Raw genomic sequence first — 21,006 nt, 5'->3', positions numbered from 1 at the left:
TTACTTCTTTCATTTAAGGTACCTGAGCAATAAATCATAAAAATATCATAATGAAAAGATACTGGCTGCATCTCTCTGGTTAGAGTGAGCCCCAGAGTGAGCTTGAAGTCAGGTAGGTCTTCCATCCATGCTCCTTCTGTGCAGGTAGCTCCATAGTTGTGCTCTCAGGGGTACTGATTTCCAAAGGGGGATCTCACAGAGCAGTCCACTGAGGAATGTGGTGAAAACTTTAGAACTTCAGTTTCTTTTTTTAAAATACAAAATAAGAAAGAAAGTAAGCTTTACTAGTACTTGGTATGCTTCTTGATATTGGCACCCATACCCAATCTGTATGTCAGATACAGTTTGTGAGGTTCTTTGGAGGAAGAGGGTGTTCCACAATGTGGAGGAGTTGCCTGTGGCACTCACTCATTTACTTTCAGCAGATTGTGAAGTATTGTCCTTTATAATGGATTTACAGATTGTATTATCTACTTTTAACTAAAATAACACTCACAAAATGCTGAAGTGGCTTAAAAAGACTCTTGCAAAAATATTGCTGATTGAAGATAATAATAGTAACATTCCAGCACAAATGAACAATAAGTAAATGGCAAGCACTTCTAGTCCTGGTAGAGAACTTCATCACTCACATTACAAAGTAAAGCCACTGTCAATCTAATCAGATCTGAAAGGTCAGCCAGAAAAAGTTTCAGTTCTCAAGACTATTTGAAATACAGATTTTCATCTGCTGTTGTTAACCATGAGCCTTACACCACAGGCTTTGAAATCATGTCACAGCTAATGACAGCATGAGGCCATCGTGATCAGGAAAACACTTTAATGCAGAACATGAAGAAAAATGTCTACAGTTGTATAAAGTCATAAAATACCCAATATTTTACAAAAGAACTCTGTACTATTCCACTAAACCTAATGAGAAATCTTGAGAAGCTTCTTTTGCAGTTTCTTTCTAAACAGTAATACAAAAGGTCCTATACCACTGAGAGAACATTTGTTTTTTCTACCGCTGTAAACAATAGCTGAAATAATACACAGAAAACAGTATGATGTCAAGCTAAAATGCACTCTTTTCTCAGCAAATACTGTTGGAAGATGCAGAAAAAACATTGCTTATTTCTGAGATGTGAAGGCATCTCTTTTCTGTCATCTTGGCGATTAAGAAGCTGGTTTAGAAATCTGCTTGAGAACAGGTTCTTTAGAGTATCAAGCCTATCACTTGCTTGATCCTTGTTTTAAGTACTTGGCTCTCAAAGTGAATGCAAGTTAAAACTCATGCTAGTATAGCTCACGTAATTCTTTCAGACAACTGTTGACACACAAATAATCAAAATGTTTATTAGTAGTCAGCTTGTATCTCTGCTGATTTTTACTTGAAACTTCACCTCTCAACAAAACACAGTGGTGAGTCTTTTTATCCAAAAGCATGTGGTTATTTTGTATCATGATGCATCATAACCAACTGTACATTACTGTCTTCAGATGTTGCCCTACCATGTTGTATGTTCTCTAAGCACACAGGTTTGCACTCCTCTGAGCCTCAGAGGTTCCCTTTCAAGCCCGCCAGCTCACCACTTTCCTCTCCCATTGGGAACCCTAATGTCCAGCTTAATCCCCATGGCAGTAGGTTATCCACTTGGGCAGTGGTATTGCAAATACAGTGTACCAAGTCTGGCTTGAATGAAGTCAGTTCTCTTCACTGACTGTGGAGAACAGCCTGTGTAGTGCACTGTTGTTGCTCTGAAACAGCATTAATTGCACACCATGGTTTTAGCTATTGTTGCCAAATTTTTCCCCAGTGTCAAGCTTTTTGTTGCTCATGTTGCCCCTCCAGCAAATAGGCTGGGGGTGGGCAAGAGGCTGGGGATGGACACAACCCAGATGGCTGACCTCAGCTTACCAGAGGGTCTGTGCCATATAGTGTCATGTAGTATCATGCTCAGCAATAAAACCAGGGGGCAGGGGCAGTCTCCCAGAGCAGCTGTTGCTTGGAGACTGGCTGGACATAGGCAGGCTGATGGAAGGTGGTGAGTGGTTGTCTTTGTGTCACTTGGTTTTTTTCCCTTCAGTTATTAAACTTTTTAAGATCTTGCTTTTGCTCTTTCAGTTCTGTTCCCTATCCTGCTGAGGAGGGAAAGAGCAAGAGGCTAATGAGTGCTTAGCTGCTTTCCAGGGTCAAGCCACCACATACTGATAAAATGTACATTTAGAGGAAGAATTACTTACTAATGCTTTGGTTTGCTTTGGTTTTAATTAGTTGTAGGCTTTAGATGTTGTAAAAGATAGTAATTGCTCTGACTTATCTCAGGTAGTTTAGGGAATAAGACTTTGTATTTCTTGTTCGTAGGTCGACTTAGAAGACTTATCCCTAATGTTATAATCTCTTATACCTTTTTATATCCAAAATTTATGTCAAGTTACCATTCTGTGTATTTTTGTATTTACATGTTTTAAGTGTATATCTATATGTATCTCTTATGTTCTTGTTCATGTTTTGGATAATTTGAACCTGTTAGATTGGAAAATGGTCTCTGTGATGCATACTTTCTAGAAAGTATTTCTTAAATAATCTGTCAGCAGTACTGTTAAACTACTTGTGTATTTCCCTTTCAGATTTGTTGGTCGAATAAATGTTTACCATGATAGGAATGAGCCTATTGCAAGGTGGGGAAATCCAGAGTTTCTACACATTTAAATATTTCACAGTTGAAAATAAGTATCAATAATGAGAATTATCTTTGGTTCACAAACATTGTGCTGCTTTGTTTTAGTGATAGAATATTTTTCTCTTAGAAGATTCCAGATTGCTATTTCATAAATAATTGATTTTTCATCTTCTAATCACATTTCTCTTCATTAGTATTTAATGTCTTTATTCAACTTCAATTTTATCAGAAATGTATGTAGTTTCTAAATGATGTTGATAGGATTTTGACAGCAGTTGTACAATACTGCCCCATTAACATGAGAACTTAGTAGTGCACTAAACAGTATAAGTAGTATCACTTTTGTATTCCATGTCTCTTAGATTTTGAAGAGTTTGAATGTCAAGTAATTTTTTTTGTGTTTAATTTTACTCAGTGTTTTCGTACTTCTGTCTAAACTGTCCATAGTGCTGTGTGTTCAACAAAGGCAACATCCGACTTGCTGTACCTGATTTTGTTCTGATTCTTGCCACAAAGAGGCAAAGCAATAGGAGGGAAAAGCTGCTTGCTGGGGTGATATCCTAGATCCCAGCATGTGGCGAGTTGCTCAGTGCTGGCTAAGTGCCTTCCTAACCTCAGTGTATCCATAGATACCTTGTTTTCTCTACAGTCTGCTATGGAAACTGTCCATTGATCTGGATCATTCATATGGAATTCACTAGTTTCTTGAAACTAGTTTCAGGTTTTACTTCAGAATTGTGGCCCTGTTTGTTTGGAGTTTCTTGATTTTTTTGGGGGGAGTTTGGTACCACAAGTGCAGTTTGAATAACATTTGAAAACACTGAATGAACTTCTTGGTTTGTTATTTTTATTGCTGTGTAGATAGAATGTGACAATTCTGCATGCAGTCTGTAAAGTAGTCCTTGGTTTTGAACTCATATGATGATTAGTGTACATATCATGTTCCAAAATATTATTTGAATTTCATTGAGGTCCTTACATTAATTCCTGTACTCTTCAATAAATTATTTACCCTATATTTATCGGCATTTTTAAAAATGTTTACAGTAGGTATCAAAAACATCTTCTATACCATTTGTACTTAAAATAAAATGGAGGAGTGTGTTGTCTTTAAGTAGGTCTAATATACAGGACAACATAGTTTATATAACCCTAAAAATAATAGAATTAATATTTTTAAGAATAAGTACTGTGTTTAGGTACATTGGTTTAAGGCTTGACATGTGAAATTGTGAGCTTAATTTTAGGCATCTGTTTATCTATTTTTAATTTTCACTTTAAAATTTTAAATATGCCTTGTAACTTGATAAAATAGAAGGTTTTTAGTAAAACCGATTTCCTCTTTTATGTGACCTCCACTAAGGTCTGATGGTTTTCTCTAAATGTTTATATTTTGTAATACTTACCTTTTGCAGGCCATTAGGATCTGAAAATCTGCTTCTTAGAGGAGCCACTTTAAAGAACACAGAAAAAATCTTTGGTAAATATTTCTATTGATTATTTTAATGGACCCTGAAGTAATAAGCAAACACCAAAGGTCACAAGCCTACAGTTACTACTGAGCTTTTGATTTCTATTGGGTCACTTGTTTTACAGCTTTGTAATAAGGTTTAATATTGTTACATAGAAACACCTCATCAATTGGAAACTGTGACTGGAAAATGGGATGTAAATGGTGCTTAAAATTTCCAAGTACCAAGATAATAAAGCCATTTCTAATTTTGGGTTATCATCCAAATCTGTGGTTTCTTTCTTCAGACTAAAGAATTAAAGAAATTACTAGAGTATTATTATTAGAGTATAATAATCGTATTAGAGTATAATAATCTAATGAATTGTGCTCTTTTGAAGTTACTGCACTGTGTAATCTTCAGTAAAACAAGTTATCTAATTTCAGGTGTTGCTATCTACACTGGCATGGAAACTAAGATGGCATTAAATTACCAATCAAAATCACAGAAGCGATCTGCTGTAGAGAAGTAAAATTTCTATTACTTATTTTGGGGTTTGAAAGCTGCATGTTTAAATGGTGCAAATCAGATTTTTTTTTTCCTCTGAAAGTGTATGTTTCGGTGATTTAAATTAAAAAAGAGGTAGAGGGACTTAAAATTTACTTCTTTTAAAATAATTTTTTACCTATAATGCAAGTCATATAACACCATATAAATGAGGTTCTCAATACCGAATTATTCTTCTTAGATGTTTGAAAAATAAAACCATTTGATTTAATGCTTAGCTTTTTAATGTATGATGTTTTATTGTTCCGTAAGACTTTTCTTTCACTGTTCAGAGTACATTTACTGACAGTTTTCCAAGGCTATGTTTTTTATAATCCTAGCATTCAATGCTTTTTATTGCAATTAAGTCGTGAATTCAGTAAAAATAACTTTTTTAATGCACTTCCCTTTGGATCAGCTGCAGTAAGATGCTTGTCTGTGGCATGTTTTCCATGGTTTAGCTAAAATTAATGAGTTCTATACAGACATCTATGATGGGAAAGTAAGGCAATCCTATCCCTAAGGAGTGAGCTGACATTGGTTGCTTACTATTTTTAAAATAGACTATTTTCTATTCCTACTCTGGTATCTGAAATCATCAGCTCTAGGTAAGGTGTCCAGCCTTGTGAAAAACAAGATGTCATTGACTGAGGCAAGATGTACTGACCAGCTGACAGCCTTTCTCTTACACAGTGACTGAGCAATCGTCATGTGTCTCTTTCTATTGTTATTGATGTGTAACCCATGGCTTTTAGTTCATGCCCATCATTAATGAAAATAAAATCTCAAATGCAAAGTGTTCTTGCTCTTTTTTTAGATCTGTCTAGAGTTAAAACATTACTGCTACGTAGCAAAATGTTCTTTTTTGGTTTTATATTTCTATAAAAGTACTTATGGGAGTGATCTTACAATGATTCAGCGAAGTGGCATGAAAAGGTCTGCAGATACAAGCCCAGTTGTTCTGCTATGATTCTATCTATGCTTTTGTTTTCACTAATATACTAGTTTTGTTAATTTGTCACACACGTTTTGGAAACAATTATAAAAACAGAAAAATAGAAATTAAAAATAGAAAATAATGTCAATAATGTTTTTCCTCATTGGAAAAGCACTTTGGAAGAGTTATTTACCATCTCAGCACTGTTACACTTGCAGCAAATATTAGTGTGATGAACAAGTATAACATTTTCTAATAAACTCTGTAGTTTATATGCTAATGGGATTCTTATTTTGCTTTTTTTTTTGTAGATCAATGAATGTATTTCTTGTTGTATACCTCTGTATTCTTGTCAGTAAAGCACTAATTAATACTGTTCTGAAGTATGCCTGGCAGAGTGAGCCATTTCGTGATGAGCCATGGTATAATCAGAAAACAGAGCCTGAAAAGAAAAGAAATTTGGTATGGAAATAAGTTATTATACCAAGAAAGTTTCCCTAAACCCTTAATTTATAGAGATTCTACTGAAAAATATATGTAACCTACTTACATACCACTCATGCTTTTTTTCTGACGGTGATTGTAGTGTATTTGTAGAAAGCTTGTATGTTAAATTTTTGCCCTTAAATTGTATATATGTGAATTTAACTGATGAGAATGTCTAGTTTAGTATAAAAAGCCTCATGAAAGTGTTTTGGAGCTTCCTGTCATTTATGTGAATTACTAAAGAATTGACCTCTTGAGAAATACGAGGGCTAGAAGGAATCCCACAGCTACTGGCAGTCCTGTAAGAGACATGTTCAAAATAATCCACTGTAGGAATCTCCATAAAAATGCCCCTCAAAAGCTTAATTTCATATTTCTCTGTTAGGAGCACTTGTCGCATCAGAGGGCATCAGTCACCAGTGCCAGGTGTTCTTACAGGAACAAGGACATTGTCCTGGGTGGATAGCCAGAAGTTCCAGAGCAGTGAACTGAACCCTGCCCTACAGAAGCACAATATTTATTTCATTAAATCCTCCCAATCAGACGAGGGGAAAATTTGCTTCCTTACCCTAAATCATGAGGAGCATATGCTAGGCAGGCATTCTAGAGTTCTCATTACCACCAGTTGCACTCTCAACCTGCTCAGCAGGTTGGCTGCAGCTCCAGCAAGTCTCCACCACTGAAAAATTGAGCCAGATTATGTGCATATGTTCTGCTTATGCTGAGAGAGGGAAAGGAATCCCGTTATTTATTTATGAAGTGCTGCCTGAAAGTTATGTAATTTTGGCAACCCTTGAGGAAGTTGCTGTGGAACTATGCTTTTTTTCTGGTAATTTTTGAATGTACCTGTTTCCCTTATTCCCCAAGAAGTCTTTACTGTGCTCATTAGTTGCTCTAGAACTTTACAATAAAGCATTATTATGTAACAGTATTCTACACCTGTATATCTGTAAAGAAAAGTGCAAATTTAAAACAAAAAGCTCTAATGCATGCCAGTTGCGATGTTATAAAACATGAAGGTTTACATCCTGTGCTGAACTGTGAGCTATGAAAGGCATTGCTTACTGTTCAAAAGTTGTTTGAAAAAACCAATTTGTAAATACATGTAGTAGTCTTGCAGTCTTTAATGGTATGTGGAAAATCAGTATTCTTATCTTCTTTCTTTGGCAGTTTCTTCAAGCTTTTACAGACTTCCTTGCATTCATGGTTCTTTTCAACTACATTATTCCTGTATCCATGTATGTCACTGTGGAAATGCAGAAATTTCTTGGTTCTTATTTCATTGCATGGGATGAGGAAATGTTTGATGAGGATATAGGTGAAGGACCACTGGTGAACACTTCTGACCTCAATGAAGAGTTGGGACAGGTAAATTTCATTGAATGATAATTTTTTTCAACTGTTTGTACTGTAGGTTTCTATTTTAAAATTGGCTCTTCAAGATTTTTTGGTTTTGTTTTATTTAGATGGGTTTTGTGCTACATGTGCTTTTTCTTTAGTGCTGATTAATTTTAAAAATAAAATCTGAGATATTTTTATTTTCAGAATCAAAAATTCTGATTTCTTACTCAGTCAGCAGAATTCAATTAGTAGTACTATAGTATTAAGGGATGAACACTTCCTCTCCATTGATTGTAGAGGGAAATTACATAAGCATCTACCTTCCTCAGGTTAAAAGTTAGATGGAAGAACCCCCTTTTTGTCTGACTAGACTGGCACTGCATTTCTAGTGCCACAAGTCTCAAGTTTCATCCATTAAAACAATCGATCGTCAGTCTCATTTTTGAAAAAATGTTCTGTTCTGTGTTAAGAAAATCATCACATTGAGACAGATACAGATAAAGTTTGCTTGAGAAAGTATTTAAGATCTCAGTTCAAAATATTTTTATAGGTTTTTGAAATAAATAAGATGCTGTATTTCTTTCTTTGTTAGTTGAACTGGTAATAAAGCTTTTAAGGATACATATCTATTTGGACTAAGAGTGGTACCAGATATTTCATTATTATGGCAGACAGTTTTCATTGTCTCCAGTGAGATCCTGGAAGAGGATCTGCTGAGTTACAGCCTGGATGAGCAGACAGTGAGGTGGATTGAAAAGGGGGTGAAGAGCTGGGAGCTGGAGGTCAGCAGTGCACAGAGGGAGGCCAGTATCAGCAGTGTGCACTGGGGGTCAGTACTGCCTCCCATCCTGATCATTAATGACTTGGATGACTGGGGGCCATCCTGCTGAAAAGCAGCTTTGCAGAAAAGGACCTGCAAGTCCTGGTGGAAATCAAGTTCAACATGAGCCAGCAGTGTGTCCTTATGGCAAAGAGGGCCATGGTATCACGGGCTGCACTAGCCAAAGTGTTGCCAACAGGTCGAGGGAGGTGATCCTTCCCCTCTCCAGGCCTCAGCTGGAGTGTCCAGTTCTGGACTCCCCAGTACAGACACGTGGCGTACTGGAGGGAGCCTGGTGAGGGGCTACCAGGACAGCCAAGGGACTGGACTTCGCATGGCTCATGCAAAGAGAGTAGAGGGAGCTGGGACTATCCAGCCTGGAGGAAAGAAGGGTCAGGAAGATCTTACCCATGTACACAAATGCCTGAATGGGAGGTTACTAAGAGGATGGAGCCAGGATTTTCTCAGTGAAAATTCTCATTTCTCAGTGGTGCCTGGTGACAGGACCAGAGGCAGTGGGCACAACCTGAAACTGAAGGGCTGTCTGAACGTGAGGAAACACTGTGACAAAGCTGAATGACTAAAAAAGAATGATTGATTTTGTAACTTTTATGATAAAACTGAATGTAGGGGTTGAGATGAAAAAAATCTGTATAAATCCTATCCAGTCTGAAAATTGTTTAATTGTGGGTATTTTGCTCACAGATAAAAAGCCACTGGAAAATTTGGCATTTGTCCTTTCAGATTAGTGAATATTATAAAAGTCAATCTCAGTGGAAAGTGTGCATAATTAATGATGTTTTTGAAGACTGAGAAAAAATTTATTTGGTTTTTAGTTTGTTCAGTGCACTGCATAAATGGGGAATTTTGATAAACAACCTGATGAATTCTAAATAAGAGCCTTATTTTCAGTGTTCAGTGCCTTACCTTACTTCATTCTCTGAGTTTATCAAATATGATATGCAGTATGTATACGATACCTACATCCAAAATCCAAAATTGAGCCAATCTAGTTCTTCTAGTAGATAGTTCAGATTTTGGTTTTATTTTTAATGTTGTTAGACTTACGTGCTGGGGCTTACTGTAAAAGTTAAAATTAATGAAAAATTCAATATTGAAACAAAATGTGTGTTTCCAGGGCAATTACAGTGCCCATGTGTTTAACTGTATATGTCTACAAACCTCAGTTAAACTAAAGTAATTGTAGTGGGGAATTCTGATACTACCCTAAAGACTCTTCTGACAGTAACTGATCCAAATCCGGGTATGTGCATTAAATAACAATCCCTGGGAAATGCAATTTGTATGCATTTTGTTTCTATAAATACCTGACTTCCAGCAAGAAAGACATTAAAAACTGAAGAGGAGGACCTAGAGAGAAGAGTGTGGAAGTAGGTTAAACACATCATTTACACACGTTATGAGGCAGAAGATAGCATTGTTTGATACTCTCATAAGATAAAATCTTTCAGGGCCTATATTTCTATAAAGATAGCTGCCAAAAGAAATTGCTGTCTTCCTTCTCTGAAAGAGCATAAGGATTTTCAAAGGAAGGTGTAACCCAGTATTCAATTCAGTTTTTTTCAGAGACATTGGAAAATCTCTGTTCACATTCCTGCTGTTTTTATTTTGTGCTCATTTGCAGATTGAGTATGTCTTCACAGATAAAACAGGAACATTAACTGAGAACAATATGGAATTTGTAGAATGTTGCATTGAGGGGCATGTTTATGTACCACATGTTATTTGCAATGGACAAATCCTCCATGATTGTACAGGCATTGATATGATTGATTCATCTCCAGGAAGTAGTGGAAAGGTATGATAACTCTTTATATGCTCTCGGCTTTTTACAATGAAACATGAAAATTGAACTGTACTGATGAAGGAAATATCAGAAATTCAACATTCTTGAATTTTACTAATGAAAGTAGATAACTGCATAGACATGTTCATTTCCTAGTTAAGAGTAAGATTTAAAGGCTTAATGGGAAGTTTCTCATTTTAATGCAGTTGTAAAGCTGATCTAAACCCCAAAGATAGATCTTTCTCTGGTTAATAGCTATAGACACAGATAACTGGTTTCTATTTAACCTTAGCTACAACAGGGAAAGCAAGAAAAGGACAAGAAAACCCATAAAGGGGAAAATGGGGGCTTATAATAATAAATGCAAGCATTTATTTAGCCATCACTGAGTGAAAATGTGGCCAGAGAATGGTTTATGATCAAATTAAATTACTTTAAAATGTGACTTAATTTAGCCACATCTGAAGTGTGCTGCCTACAGCATGTGTGTATTGTGGCTATTTGCTGTGTAAAGCAAAATTAGCTGAAAGTTTGGGAGTCTTCATGTGTCAACAGGTGAACAGAGTGTATATGGGCAAGGTAATCACAGCCAAAGTACAATATTTTTTTTTTATTACATCAGTTCAGTGTAATATTCACACTCGCTTCGTATCATGCCCTTCGCTGTGACAGAATGAAGTCTCTTAAAATATGTTGGTGTAATTCAGCAGCTTTCTGTCTCTCACCCATGGCCCTCAGAATGTGGTCCCAAGGTGTGCTAAGTTTTTATCTTGGAATCACAATGGCACAGACAGTTTGTATTTAACAGCACAGAAGAATAGGTTTCAGACATAAAGACAAAGATACAACACAGACAGGTATTCTTGAAATAGAAATCTCTTTCTGGTGCCAGGAGCTGTCATTACCAAACCATCTGAAATTTTATAGGAAGTGGTTTGCTGGAGCTGCCAAATTATGTGCGTTTCAGTAATTTATTTCGTTCCGAGGGGTGTTCAAGCTGCTCAAGAGACTGAAATCTGTAAGGTCTGCCAAGACCTGTGCTCCAGGTACTACAACCTTCTGTGTGAACTCAGGACCTCTAAATTATACCTTGACTAGTATTTAATTAATACAAGTTGTTAAAGTTTAAGCAAAAATAAAGAACACCTTCAGCCACATGTAGGCATTCAGAAGTAGAAGATGCACTCTGGGGGTTTTTTTTGCATCATTAGCTTGACCTGTATGGCGATCCTAAGGGTACAAAGAGCTGTGACACAGTTGTGTGGTTACCACAGGGAAAGACCTGGCTCCCTCTCGAGGAGCCTGCCTTTGACTGATTAGTAATCAGCGGTAATCAGTGATATTGATCACCTCCCAAAAGAAGAGTTTCTAAGTGATAACACATAATGACAACCATCCCTTTTATTTTTCAGGAGAGAGAAGAACTATTTTTTCGAGCTCTTTGTCTTTGCCACACTGTTCAGGTAAAGGATGATGACAGTGTAGATGGTTTGAAGAAAAATCAGCTATCAAGAAGATCTTGTATGTATATATCATCATCACCTGATGAAGTTGCTTTAGTTGAAGGAATACAGAGGTATGTGTGTACTTGGGTGTTAAATTTTTCTAAACTACAGGTCTAATCACTGAAGCTCAAAATTGTTTTCAGATCAAAAATTCTAATAAACACTAAGTAACCTACAGTTGTTTCCTGTCTTAACATGAATTCATGAATATTCATAGCCTAAAATCAACTAAAAACAGGGGTTTTGGTGTTGGTTTGTTGTGGGCTCAGTCTTAAATCATTATGACATGCTTAAACTGGATAATTATATATTTGCTGCATTCATTCTCTTGTTCTGTGTTTCATTTTACAGACTTGGTTACACCTATTTAAGGCTGAAAGACAATCACATGGAGATCTTAAATCGGGAAAATAACATAGAAAAGTGAGTGGTTAAAAATATAACAAAATAGATTGAAGTTTTTCTTGATGTGTTTAATTAACCATTGTTTCCCTACACATGAATTTTTAAGTCAGGAAAGCCAGAAACCTTATATTTTAGTAGAAAAATAAAAAGAAAATTTAGTAATTTTTTGGACATTATATGCAGTATAAAATATTGATATGACAGTGAAGGTGTGATGTGGGATTCATGTCCTAATATAATAGTTCCTGATGGTTTTATAGATGGTAAATAATATATTCTTAATAGAAAATGCTGTGTACCCAATTCGTTGTTCACAAATAATAATGGAATTTACAGGAGGGTAATATTTGTAGAATGAATTTTGTGGGCCATAATATGAGTCAAGTTTTCAATAATATTGAAATAGTACAGCTGTTCCACAGTATCCACATACCCTTGAAAATTCACCTTACACTTCTCTAGGTGTCTGCTGGTTAAGTCTGTTGTGTATCTGGGTCTTCATGCTTGGGTACTCTGCTAACTACACAGGGACTCTTGGACACAAATATAGGAACCCCACTGTTACTTTACCCGCTTTTAGGATAATATGGAGAATTTTTCCCAAAGACTACTTCAGACTTTTTCTGGTTCAGCTCATAAGAACTGGAGTCAGTATCATTTGGTGACTCAGAAGAAAGCACTATAATGATTGAGAATTTTCTCTCAAATGCATCACACTTTGTAGACATAGGCCTGATGTAGCTTTGCACAGGTCTGAGTTCTAGGGCATTAAAAGGACTTAGGACTGGAGGATGTAATTAAACAAGCAGATCTGGACGGAGATAAATCCTGAAAAAGTTGGGATTAATGATTGGATATTTTATGTTTGTGCTGGAAAAAGAGAGGCTCTCTTAAATTAATGGAAATAGGTAAGAGAGTAAATGATAAAAGTATACAAATTGATGAAGCCAAAGCAGTGCAACAGGAGACTGTGTTCATTTTTCCTCTTAGAAAGGAAAGGAACATGTGATAAAATCAAATCTTAGAAATAATGGCAAGTATAAAACCAGTAAATAGAAGGGTTTGTTTTTCACTTGAATAAATCATCAACATTTGAGCAAGATTATGGAATAAGGTTGGCAAAAATTAGAAAAAATATAAAATAAAGACTTGTGTGTAAGCATGCATTTCAAGTTCTGAAGCTATGTCTAAGTATTATACATAGAAACTGACTTTTTAGTCAGTACGGTGCTCTGCTGCAAGGTTTCCAGTCTTCTACTTAAATAAATTAGATTCACTATACATCCGAACATACTTAGGGACATCACAAGTTCTATTTCAAGTAATTAGGAGCTAAGGGCTTTCCTTATTTATTATTTGCAACCAGCTGTTTCATTCTGTACTAGTTCCATATTCCATAGTGCTCAACGTAAATCATCTATGTTAGAAGTAATGTTTAATTTATATGCTTGATCTGTTTCAGGTTTGAATTATTGCAGGTTTTCAGTTTCGATTCTGTGAGACGGCGAATGAGTGTAATCGTTAAGTCTTCAACAGGTAGGGCTGTCACATTCTGTTAGATGTTCTTGTTTCACTTGAATTTGTTTCAGATTTGTCAGAGTTAAGCATTAAACACAGTCTGTGTGCCTTTCTTTATAAAATAAGGAACCAGATACTAGCATGAGTACAAATGTTATAAAAATGTTGGAAGAAAACATTTGGAAAGCTTATCAATTTGGATGATGTTTAAGAAAGTATATTTGGTCATTTTGAATTCCATATGCTGTCTCTTTTAGGTGATATATTTCTGTTTTGTAAGGGAGCAGATTCCTCCATATTTCCTAGGGTTAAAGAAGGTAAAATTGAACAAGTCCGATCCCGAGTAGAACGCAATGCAGTGGTAAGATTCCATTTTATTGATCTGTTCACATGATATCAGTGTCAAAAAGAAATTTAGTGTTCTGACCACCTGCTTTATCTGCTAACAGATTTGTCTTTACAGGCACCAAGGTTATTCTATGCCAAGGTTCACTCAGATTTTGTGGGTAGCAGTCTGTGTAACTCCCTTATTTGCATCTGTCCTCCATCTCATCTTCCAAGTGTCACTTGTGGTGCAGTATGGATGCATTAGATATGCACAACTGTATGTTAAACCAGAGGTCATCAGTTAGCTCCTTAGTATGGCATTTTCACAATTGTGGATTGAATTAATTTTTGAAATAGAAGAAAAGGTAAAAAGTTCATGTAAATCCCCGTAAAAAGTATTGCTAGTTTCTGTCCCCAGCCTTAGCAACTGTGATTTGCTGCCTTTGATTGCTTTACAAGCTCTGGGGAGACAGTGCAGTGATCATCTCTATCTTGTACTTTTGCTTGCTAAAAATCAGCTATGAACTGGCTGATCACCTTTAAAAGTAATTCAGAACTTGGTTTTAGCTAAAAGTAGTATTTGAATTTTGTTGTGTCCAAAAATATACAGAAATCATTGCAATGCAGGACAACTGCCAGTCTTACATAGCATATTATTTGCTAGCATCCTATACTCAAACTGAAAACAAAGTATTATTACAGATACGTGGAAAAAAATCCTACAGTGTCACCTGCTTTTGTTTTGAAGCAAAAAACTCTCAAAGTGCTTCTACCAAGCTTCATTATATGGGACAGCTGTCCGATAATTACAAGTAAAAGAGGCTAATGAAATTGAAAAGTATTTGCATATCATATCCATTCAATATCTGTCAAGAAAGAAATCCAGACCAGCACCTATTTTTTCATCCTGCATAATTGAAAATAGGATTGGCTCCTACACACAGAAGCCTCTCAAAGAAAATACCTGGCACTTGCTTTTATCAATATCAAGAGACAGGGAGGTATTTTAATAATTCTCATTCTTGGTTTGGTAATAAGTTTGTACAAATCCCTACTGGATGGATTAAAGTTAAGGAAGCTGAAGTGCCAAGTTAAATGGTGGTGTGAGAAGCAATATATGACAAAGGTGGCAAAACTTTACTGTGTTACAATAGCTTTTCCCCACCTTACACAATCTAGATACTCCTTTTCTTATTCATCACACAGTCCAGAAGTTTGATGCAGTCTGAAACACCCACAGCTAAATTCTAGTTTTCACTTGACTGAAATGGTACAGTTGAATTTTCACTTTCAGTTCTGTTTGTGATGTTTAGTCCCTGTCTGTGGATCTGCTGTAACACAGCATTGAAGTCAGACTATGCAGAGCTACTATTTATATTACTATTATTTTTTCTGACTCATCCTGCTTAATTATACACATAGGGAATGAAACCTTTACCTTGACTTTGCCTTCTCTTATAATCTCATATATCCAGTTGGATCACTGAGCTGTTTATCTTCTGGGAGATTGAGGTTGGTCCATCAGGTTGTAACTGCTTCTAGAGCAGAACAGAATTAAGCTGAACCATATCCTAGTCTATACTATGCTGTACCAGTCTGTACTTAGTCACTTCATGATGTTCCTTGTTCAAGTCCTTCAGCATAAATACCAGCAAGAAGTCTAAGAAGAGTTTTGTAAAATGCATTTTATTTCTTTTGATTGCATTCTTTAGGAGGGACTACGAACCTTGTGTGTTGCATATAAAAAGCTCACAGAAGAAGAATACAGCAATGTACAGAAGCTGCTTCAGACTGCAAAGTTGGCCCTTCAGGACCGGGAAAAGAAATTGGCAGAAGTGTATGAGAAGATAGAAAGAGATTTTATATTACTTGGTGCTACAGCCGTTGAAGATCGGTTAGTTAGTACATTTCTTAGTTTCTTATGTTCAGTGATGGTGACAAAGTAATTGAAGACCTTTTCTGCATTAGAGATTTATTTGAGAAAACCCTTATTTGAATCAACTCCACACCCTTAGCTTACTGAAGTTACACACGGTAACTTCATAACCTAGTAAGCAAGTAATAATAGTTAAGTGTACAAAAATCAGTGTATTTGAACCATTGACGTGCATATAATAATTTATTGATCAAGTTATAGGCAAAAGTTTCGGAGGACAGGACTACAAAACGGATATTGAGGAAATGAAAGAATAATCTTTAGGTCTTAGAAGGATTCAAAAACATATACTAGTCCCCTAAACATCTTTGGAATCATACTTTGGGGAAAATTCTTAGATCTGTTAACTTCTATTGAATTTTTTTATTAGTTTATGAAAATCTTTCAATACAGACATTTCTCATTTCCAAGCAATCTGTCAATGTATGTTGTCAATTGACTTTACAGACTACAAGAAAAAGCTGCTGACACTATCGAAGCACTCCAGAAAGCAGGAATTAAAGTTTGGGTACTGACAGGAGACAAAATGGAGACTGCTGCAGCTACTTGCTACGCTTGCAAACTCTTCAGAAGAAATACACAAATACTTGAGCTAACCACAAAGAAAATTGAGGAGCAGAGTTTACACGATGTGCTTTTTGACCTAAACAAAACTGTCATAAGGCAAAATGGCAGCTTAACCAGGGATACCTTCTCAGGGTAAGGAAAAAGTTGGATTTTCAGGACAGACATGGGCTTCTGGGCATTTTGCAAACAATGAAATTCTGACCAATTACCTTAGGAGTAGCAGTATGTTTCAGTTTCTGTTGTTAATGTGTAAATTATTGTAAGGCGATTAAGTATAAGCTTGTTTAGATAAATTTAGGTTATCGGTCATGGTTCTTTATCTCATTTTTGGTACTACTTTGACTATTAAAAGAAAAATCACAACTGGTACTGTAATAATTTGTCCACCGTAAAACTGTTAGCAATAATTTAACAAGCATTTGTGATACTTTTTAGCAGAGATTTTCTATAACTCTTATCTTAGCCTTACAGCTTAAATTTCTGGACCAGATAATATTTTTTAGCTCTCCTTACACTTTATATGCCATTGGTCTAATCAAGAACATTTGTATATTCCGTTAAATAAATCATTTTTCTCCATGTCATGTGTTCCATTTTGTTTAAGTCCAGGAGAGGCTTTACAAGGTGTGATCAAACATATTTGTTTAACTTTCTGTGTGATGCAAATTTTCTACACATTAAAACTCTTTAGAGTTTTTTTTTCTTTGTCTCCAAAGCTGGAGAGTAGTACTAAAATAGTAATAGTAGGATTCTGCCTGTATGTTCAAATTCAGGCTAAAAATATTTCACTATAGTACACCAAACATTCAGTAAATTGCTTGAACTTCATTATTATACTTTTTTATTTGATATCATTGTATACCAATGACATTGCCCTGTTTGTGCCAATGGTAGCAAAGTGGTGAAAATATCTGGAACTGTTATTAAATATAGTTTACAGAATTTTATCTTGCTTGTCAAAAATAGCTTGTGTTCTAGTAAAAAAGATGGTGATGCCTAAAATACACATTAATAAATATGGTTTTTTTTCTCACAAACACTGGTCTTGGTGAAACCATGTTTGTTAAAACCCCATGCACAGTAGTGTATAACCTTGGAACACTGAAAAGAGAATAAGAAAACCCTCAGTGTACATTTATACAACATTCACTGTTGACCTGGAGCCTGAGGCTGCTGTGTAATGCATGCAGATGCAAGAGTGCTCTGAAATAACTTGTTTGGATGCTGCAGAAAATGATTCTTGCAGTCCAGACTGTCTTATCTTCCCCCATTGTTCAGTTTATGATAAAGTAGAGAATAAGCTACTACCTGTGACTGTGGTTACACTTCTAGCAATGCTCAAATTACTACAGGCATACTGCTAATAGAATTTTATGGATGAGAATATATTGTAATATTATAGGAAACATAAACAATTATTTTATTTTAGTATTATAAATAAAAGTAAACCTGTATGTGACTTAGCCACTACTCTAAAGGCAAAATATCCATACTCTAGATGTAAACAGTGGCCTTATCCATCCAACAGGTTTCTTTTAGGCATTTCCTTCAAGGCACAATTTACTTTTGTAAATGTAGACATTTGGAAAAAAAAAATTTCCTCATCAGAGTACCAAAGGCCTTTCTCTTTAACTTATTTTTCCTGAGTGTAAATGGAATGTGCCACAAAATTAACTTCATTCCTGCAGCTTGATTTACCTTACTGCAGTTCTTGGAACCTTTTCAAACCAAACTGAAAAGTCATTAATTACACTTTCATCCTCAGTGGTGAAGTCACTGAGATATCAGATTTATGTATTCACACTGGTGAAGCACTGAATATTTTCAATATAATGCAGAATTTTAAAATGTTGTAAATACCAGTCTTATACAAGGAATTTCCTTTAGAAGTGTATTAACTTTGTGGTATTCTATACTCTTTTTTTTTTGTGAATTAATTTTCACATAATTCTTATTGCCAGATTTTAAATGTGTCTGAGAATTTTACAGTGACACTTAGTTTATATTTTATCCCTGAACAGACTTTCAACTGATACGCAAGATTATGGTTTAATTATTGATGGAGCAGCATTATCATTAATAATGAAACCAAGACATGATGGGAGCTCTGGTAACTACAGAGAGATCTTTCTTAATATTTGCAGGAACTGCAGTGCAGTGTTATGCTGTCGAATGGCACCTCTGCAAAAAGCACAGGTTTGTGTTTAATTTCATAATTGCATTTTAGCTGTGCACACATGTAAATATTGAAGTTTATTACTCTGTATTACTTACTATGATAAGATGCTACCATTCATTTTTGTATCTTCTAAAATGGAAAAAGTCAAAAAAATAAAAGGAGAGGAGAGAATTTCTGCTGGCAAGCAATTTAGATAATGATATGCAAAAACAGCACCCAGCTGTGCACCTGAATTTGATTTAGGTACATATTGTTCAAGTTTTTGGTTGGTATATGCTAATATGAACATATTTAATAAATAAAGTCACAGTTCTCTTTTTAACCTAACAAGCTTTGTACTCTTTTGACACTACAGGAATCGATGTTACTTATTACTGCAGAGTGATTTTTTTTCTCTGTTTTTAACATAAGTGGAAAGCCAAGAAGAACACAGACCAAAAAATGTGTGCATTATCATGTTTAAGTATACCTGACTGTTGCATTTGTCGTTTGTATCAAGTAAAAACATATCCTTCCATTACTGAAACCTCTCAAGATAGCTGAGGAACTTTTAAAGGAAACAAGTATTGGAATACACATTTCTTTTTTTCTTTCAGTTTGTCATTTTCTCAATGCACAGGTACAGCTTATGTAACCCATATTTACATTAACAAATATATTTAGCCAACACTACGACTGTCTGGAAGTTGGTAGAAGTTTTTAGTTGCAGCTGACTCGATACTGGTTTTACAGAAGTGAAGTCAAATTTTTGGACAGTTTATACATGAATAGTTTTATATGTATACAGAGTAGAATATATTTTTGTAAATGTAGGAAAAGAGTTCAATGCAGATTAGAAAGCAGAAGTTTTTTAGTCTTTCGTTTCAGGATTTCTTTGAAACCGTGCACTCTGTCTCTGGAACACTCTTAATTTATTGATGCACTGACACAGCATTAAGCAATCTCAACAACATCTTCCATTATTTGGCTCTTCTTTCCTCCTCTCCCATCTCCCTCAAAGTACTTTGGAAGTATTTAAAAAATGTTTGGAACAAATAATTCATATTATGAAGAAAATGTCATCTTCACGCATAGCTGTTGCACTGAGTAATGTTAGTTTTGTGTTCCTTTGGGAAATTTCTTTTAAAGCTGTCTTGGTGATTTCTATTTCACGTTACACAAAATAAGCAAACCATTACAGAGGAGAATTTCTAACACAATTTTTTTTCCAGATTGTAAAGTTGATTAAGTTATCAAAAGAACATCCTATCACATTAGCAATTGGTGATGGAGCAAATGATGTCAGTATGATTCTAGAAGCACATGTTGGTATAGGTAAGCCTGCTCCTTAGTATATTATTTCAAGTGAAATGACAAAAAAACATCTATTTCTTAAAAACAGGCAGTCTCAAACGATCAGGTGATGTGTTATAGACAACTTTTAGTGCATTTATCCTAGGAATTGTATGAGATACAGTCATGATCTCCCATTAGATCAGCACTGTAGCATTATTATATAATTTTGCAATTAATGATATATTTTACTAGTTCTTTAGTTATTAAATAGCTTCACCTCTTTTTTGGTTTTTAAAGGAATCATTGGCAAAGAAGGTCGTCAAGCAGCAAGAAACAGTGACTATGCAATACCTAAATTTAAACATTTGAAAAAAATGTTGCTTGTTCATGGGCATTTTTATTACATTAGGATATCTGAACTTGTGCAATACTTCTTTTATAAGGTAGGAAAATGCTTATTTGAATTACATAAACCTCAAAAACTTAAATGATAATATCTAACTATATACAATTTTTGCAGCTAATGGTACAAACCAGCAGCAGTTGCATAAAGAGATTTTCTTGAGTACCAGATGCAGTGCTGAAATGGGATTATTGTTTTTATTCTGAACAAGAAAAGAAATAGCTTTCATATAGATAGATTCTGTAATAGATGTTACATTTAAAACCAAAATTTTTATCTTATTTTTTCATATCCTACTAATTCCATCTCAGACTGGTCTGCTTATTTCCAGTACCTTCCAGACTGTCTCTATAGTGAACTTCTAATTCACATTGGAAATAGTATTTCAGAACTTAGACATTACTTAGACATTAGACATTGCAAATTAAGTTATGCTAAATTCATTAGGATAGTGTAGGTGGAAAAAGTTGATATTTAGACAGTTTTGTTATTTCTAAATGTTGGCATCCAGTCCAAGTTCTTTCAGTAAGAAATGGAAGATTATATAAAGGAAGTGTCACAGGGTAATTCAGGGTTCCACTGTTTGACTATTGTTAGTGTTATAAAACTATGATATACATAGCCATAGAATTATATTTAAATTAGTGCTTGCATTTTGCTTGACAACAGTCACTTTGTTTTTCAGAATGTCTGCTTCATTTTTCCTCAGTTTTTATATCAGTTCTTCTGTGGGTTTTCACAACAGGTTAGTTGATCTTTTTCCATCAATGTCATGTTCTCTTTGCTTTTTTTTTTGTAACAAAAAAATAGGATCTTCCTGAGAATTTAATGTTAATT

General features: G+C 35.2%; 1 protein-coding gene across 4 annotated transcripts in view; it reads left to right on the top strand.

Moving 5' to 3' along the window:
• ATP11A (ATPase phospholipid transporting 11A) overlaps nucleotides 1–21,006 on the top strand; it is a 116,622-nt gene that overhangs the window by 74,639 nt on the left and 20,977 nt on the right. For all 4 annotated transcript variants that reach the window (XM_063392757.1, XM_063392756.1, XM_063392759.1 and 1 more), the window contains exons 8-23: nucleotides 2,614–2,664; nucleotides 4,082–4,146; nucleotides 4,564–4,645; nucleotides 5,912–6,062; nucleotides 7,257–7,454; nucleotides 9,893–10,066; nucleotides 11,467–11,630; nucleotides 11,911–11,982; nucleotides 13,427–13,500; nucleotides 13,740–13,843; nucleotides 15,522–15,703; nucleotides 16,193–16,444; nucleotides 18,334–18,508; nucleotides 19,703–19,805; nucleotides 20,064–20,209; nucleotides 20,855–20,914. In XM_063392757.1, coding sequence (XP_063248827.1) covers nucleotides 2,614–2,664; nucleotides 4,082–4,146; nucleotides 4,564–4,645; nucleotides 5,912–6,062; nucleotides 7,257–7,454; nucleotides 9,893–10,066; nucleotides 11,467–11,630; nucleotides 11,911–11,982; nucleotides 13,427–13,500; nucleotides 13,740–13,843; nucleotides 15,522–15,703; nucleotides 16,193–16,444; nucleotides 18,334–18,508; nucleotides 19,703–19,805; nucleotides 20,064–20,209; nucleotides 20,855–20,914 — 2,053 coding nt within the window. The remainder of the gene's footprint in view (nucleotides 1–2,613; nucleotides 2,665–4,081; nucleotides 4,147–4,563; nucleotides 4,646–5,911; nucleotides 6,063–7,256; nucleotides 7,455–9,892; nucleotides 10,067–11,466; nucleotides 11,631–11,910; nucleotides 11,983–13,426; nucleotides 13,501–13,739; nucleotides 13,844–15,521; nucleotides 15,704–16,192; nucleotides 16,445–18,333; nucleotides 18,509–19,702; nucleotides 19,806–20,063; nucleotides 20,210–20,854; nucleotides 20,915–21,006) is intronic.

The sequence above is a fragment of the Prinia subflava genome, chromosome 3 (assembly GCF_021018805.1).
Source record: "Prinia subflava isolate CZ2003 ecotype Zambia chromosome 3, Cam_Psub_1.2, whole genome shotgun sequence".
In the NCBI taxonomy this organism is placed as follows: Eukaryota; Metazoa; Chordata; class Aves; order Passeriformes; family Cisticolidae; genus Prinia; species Prinia subflava.
This window is presented reverse-complemented; position numbering and strand designations above follow the sequence as displayed.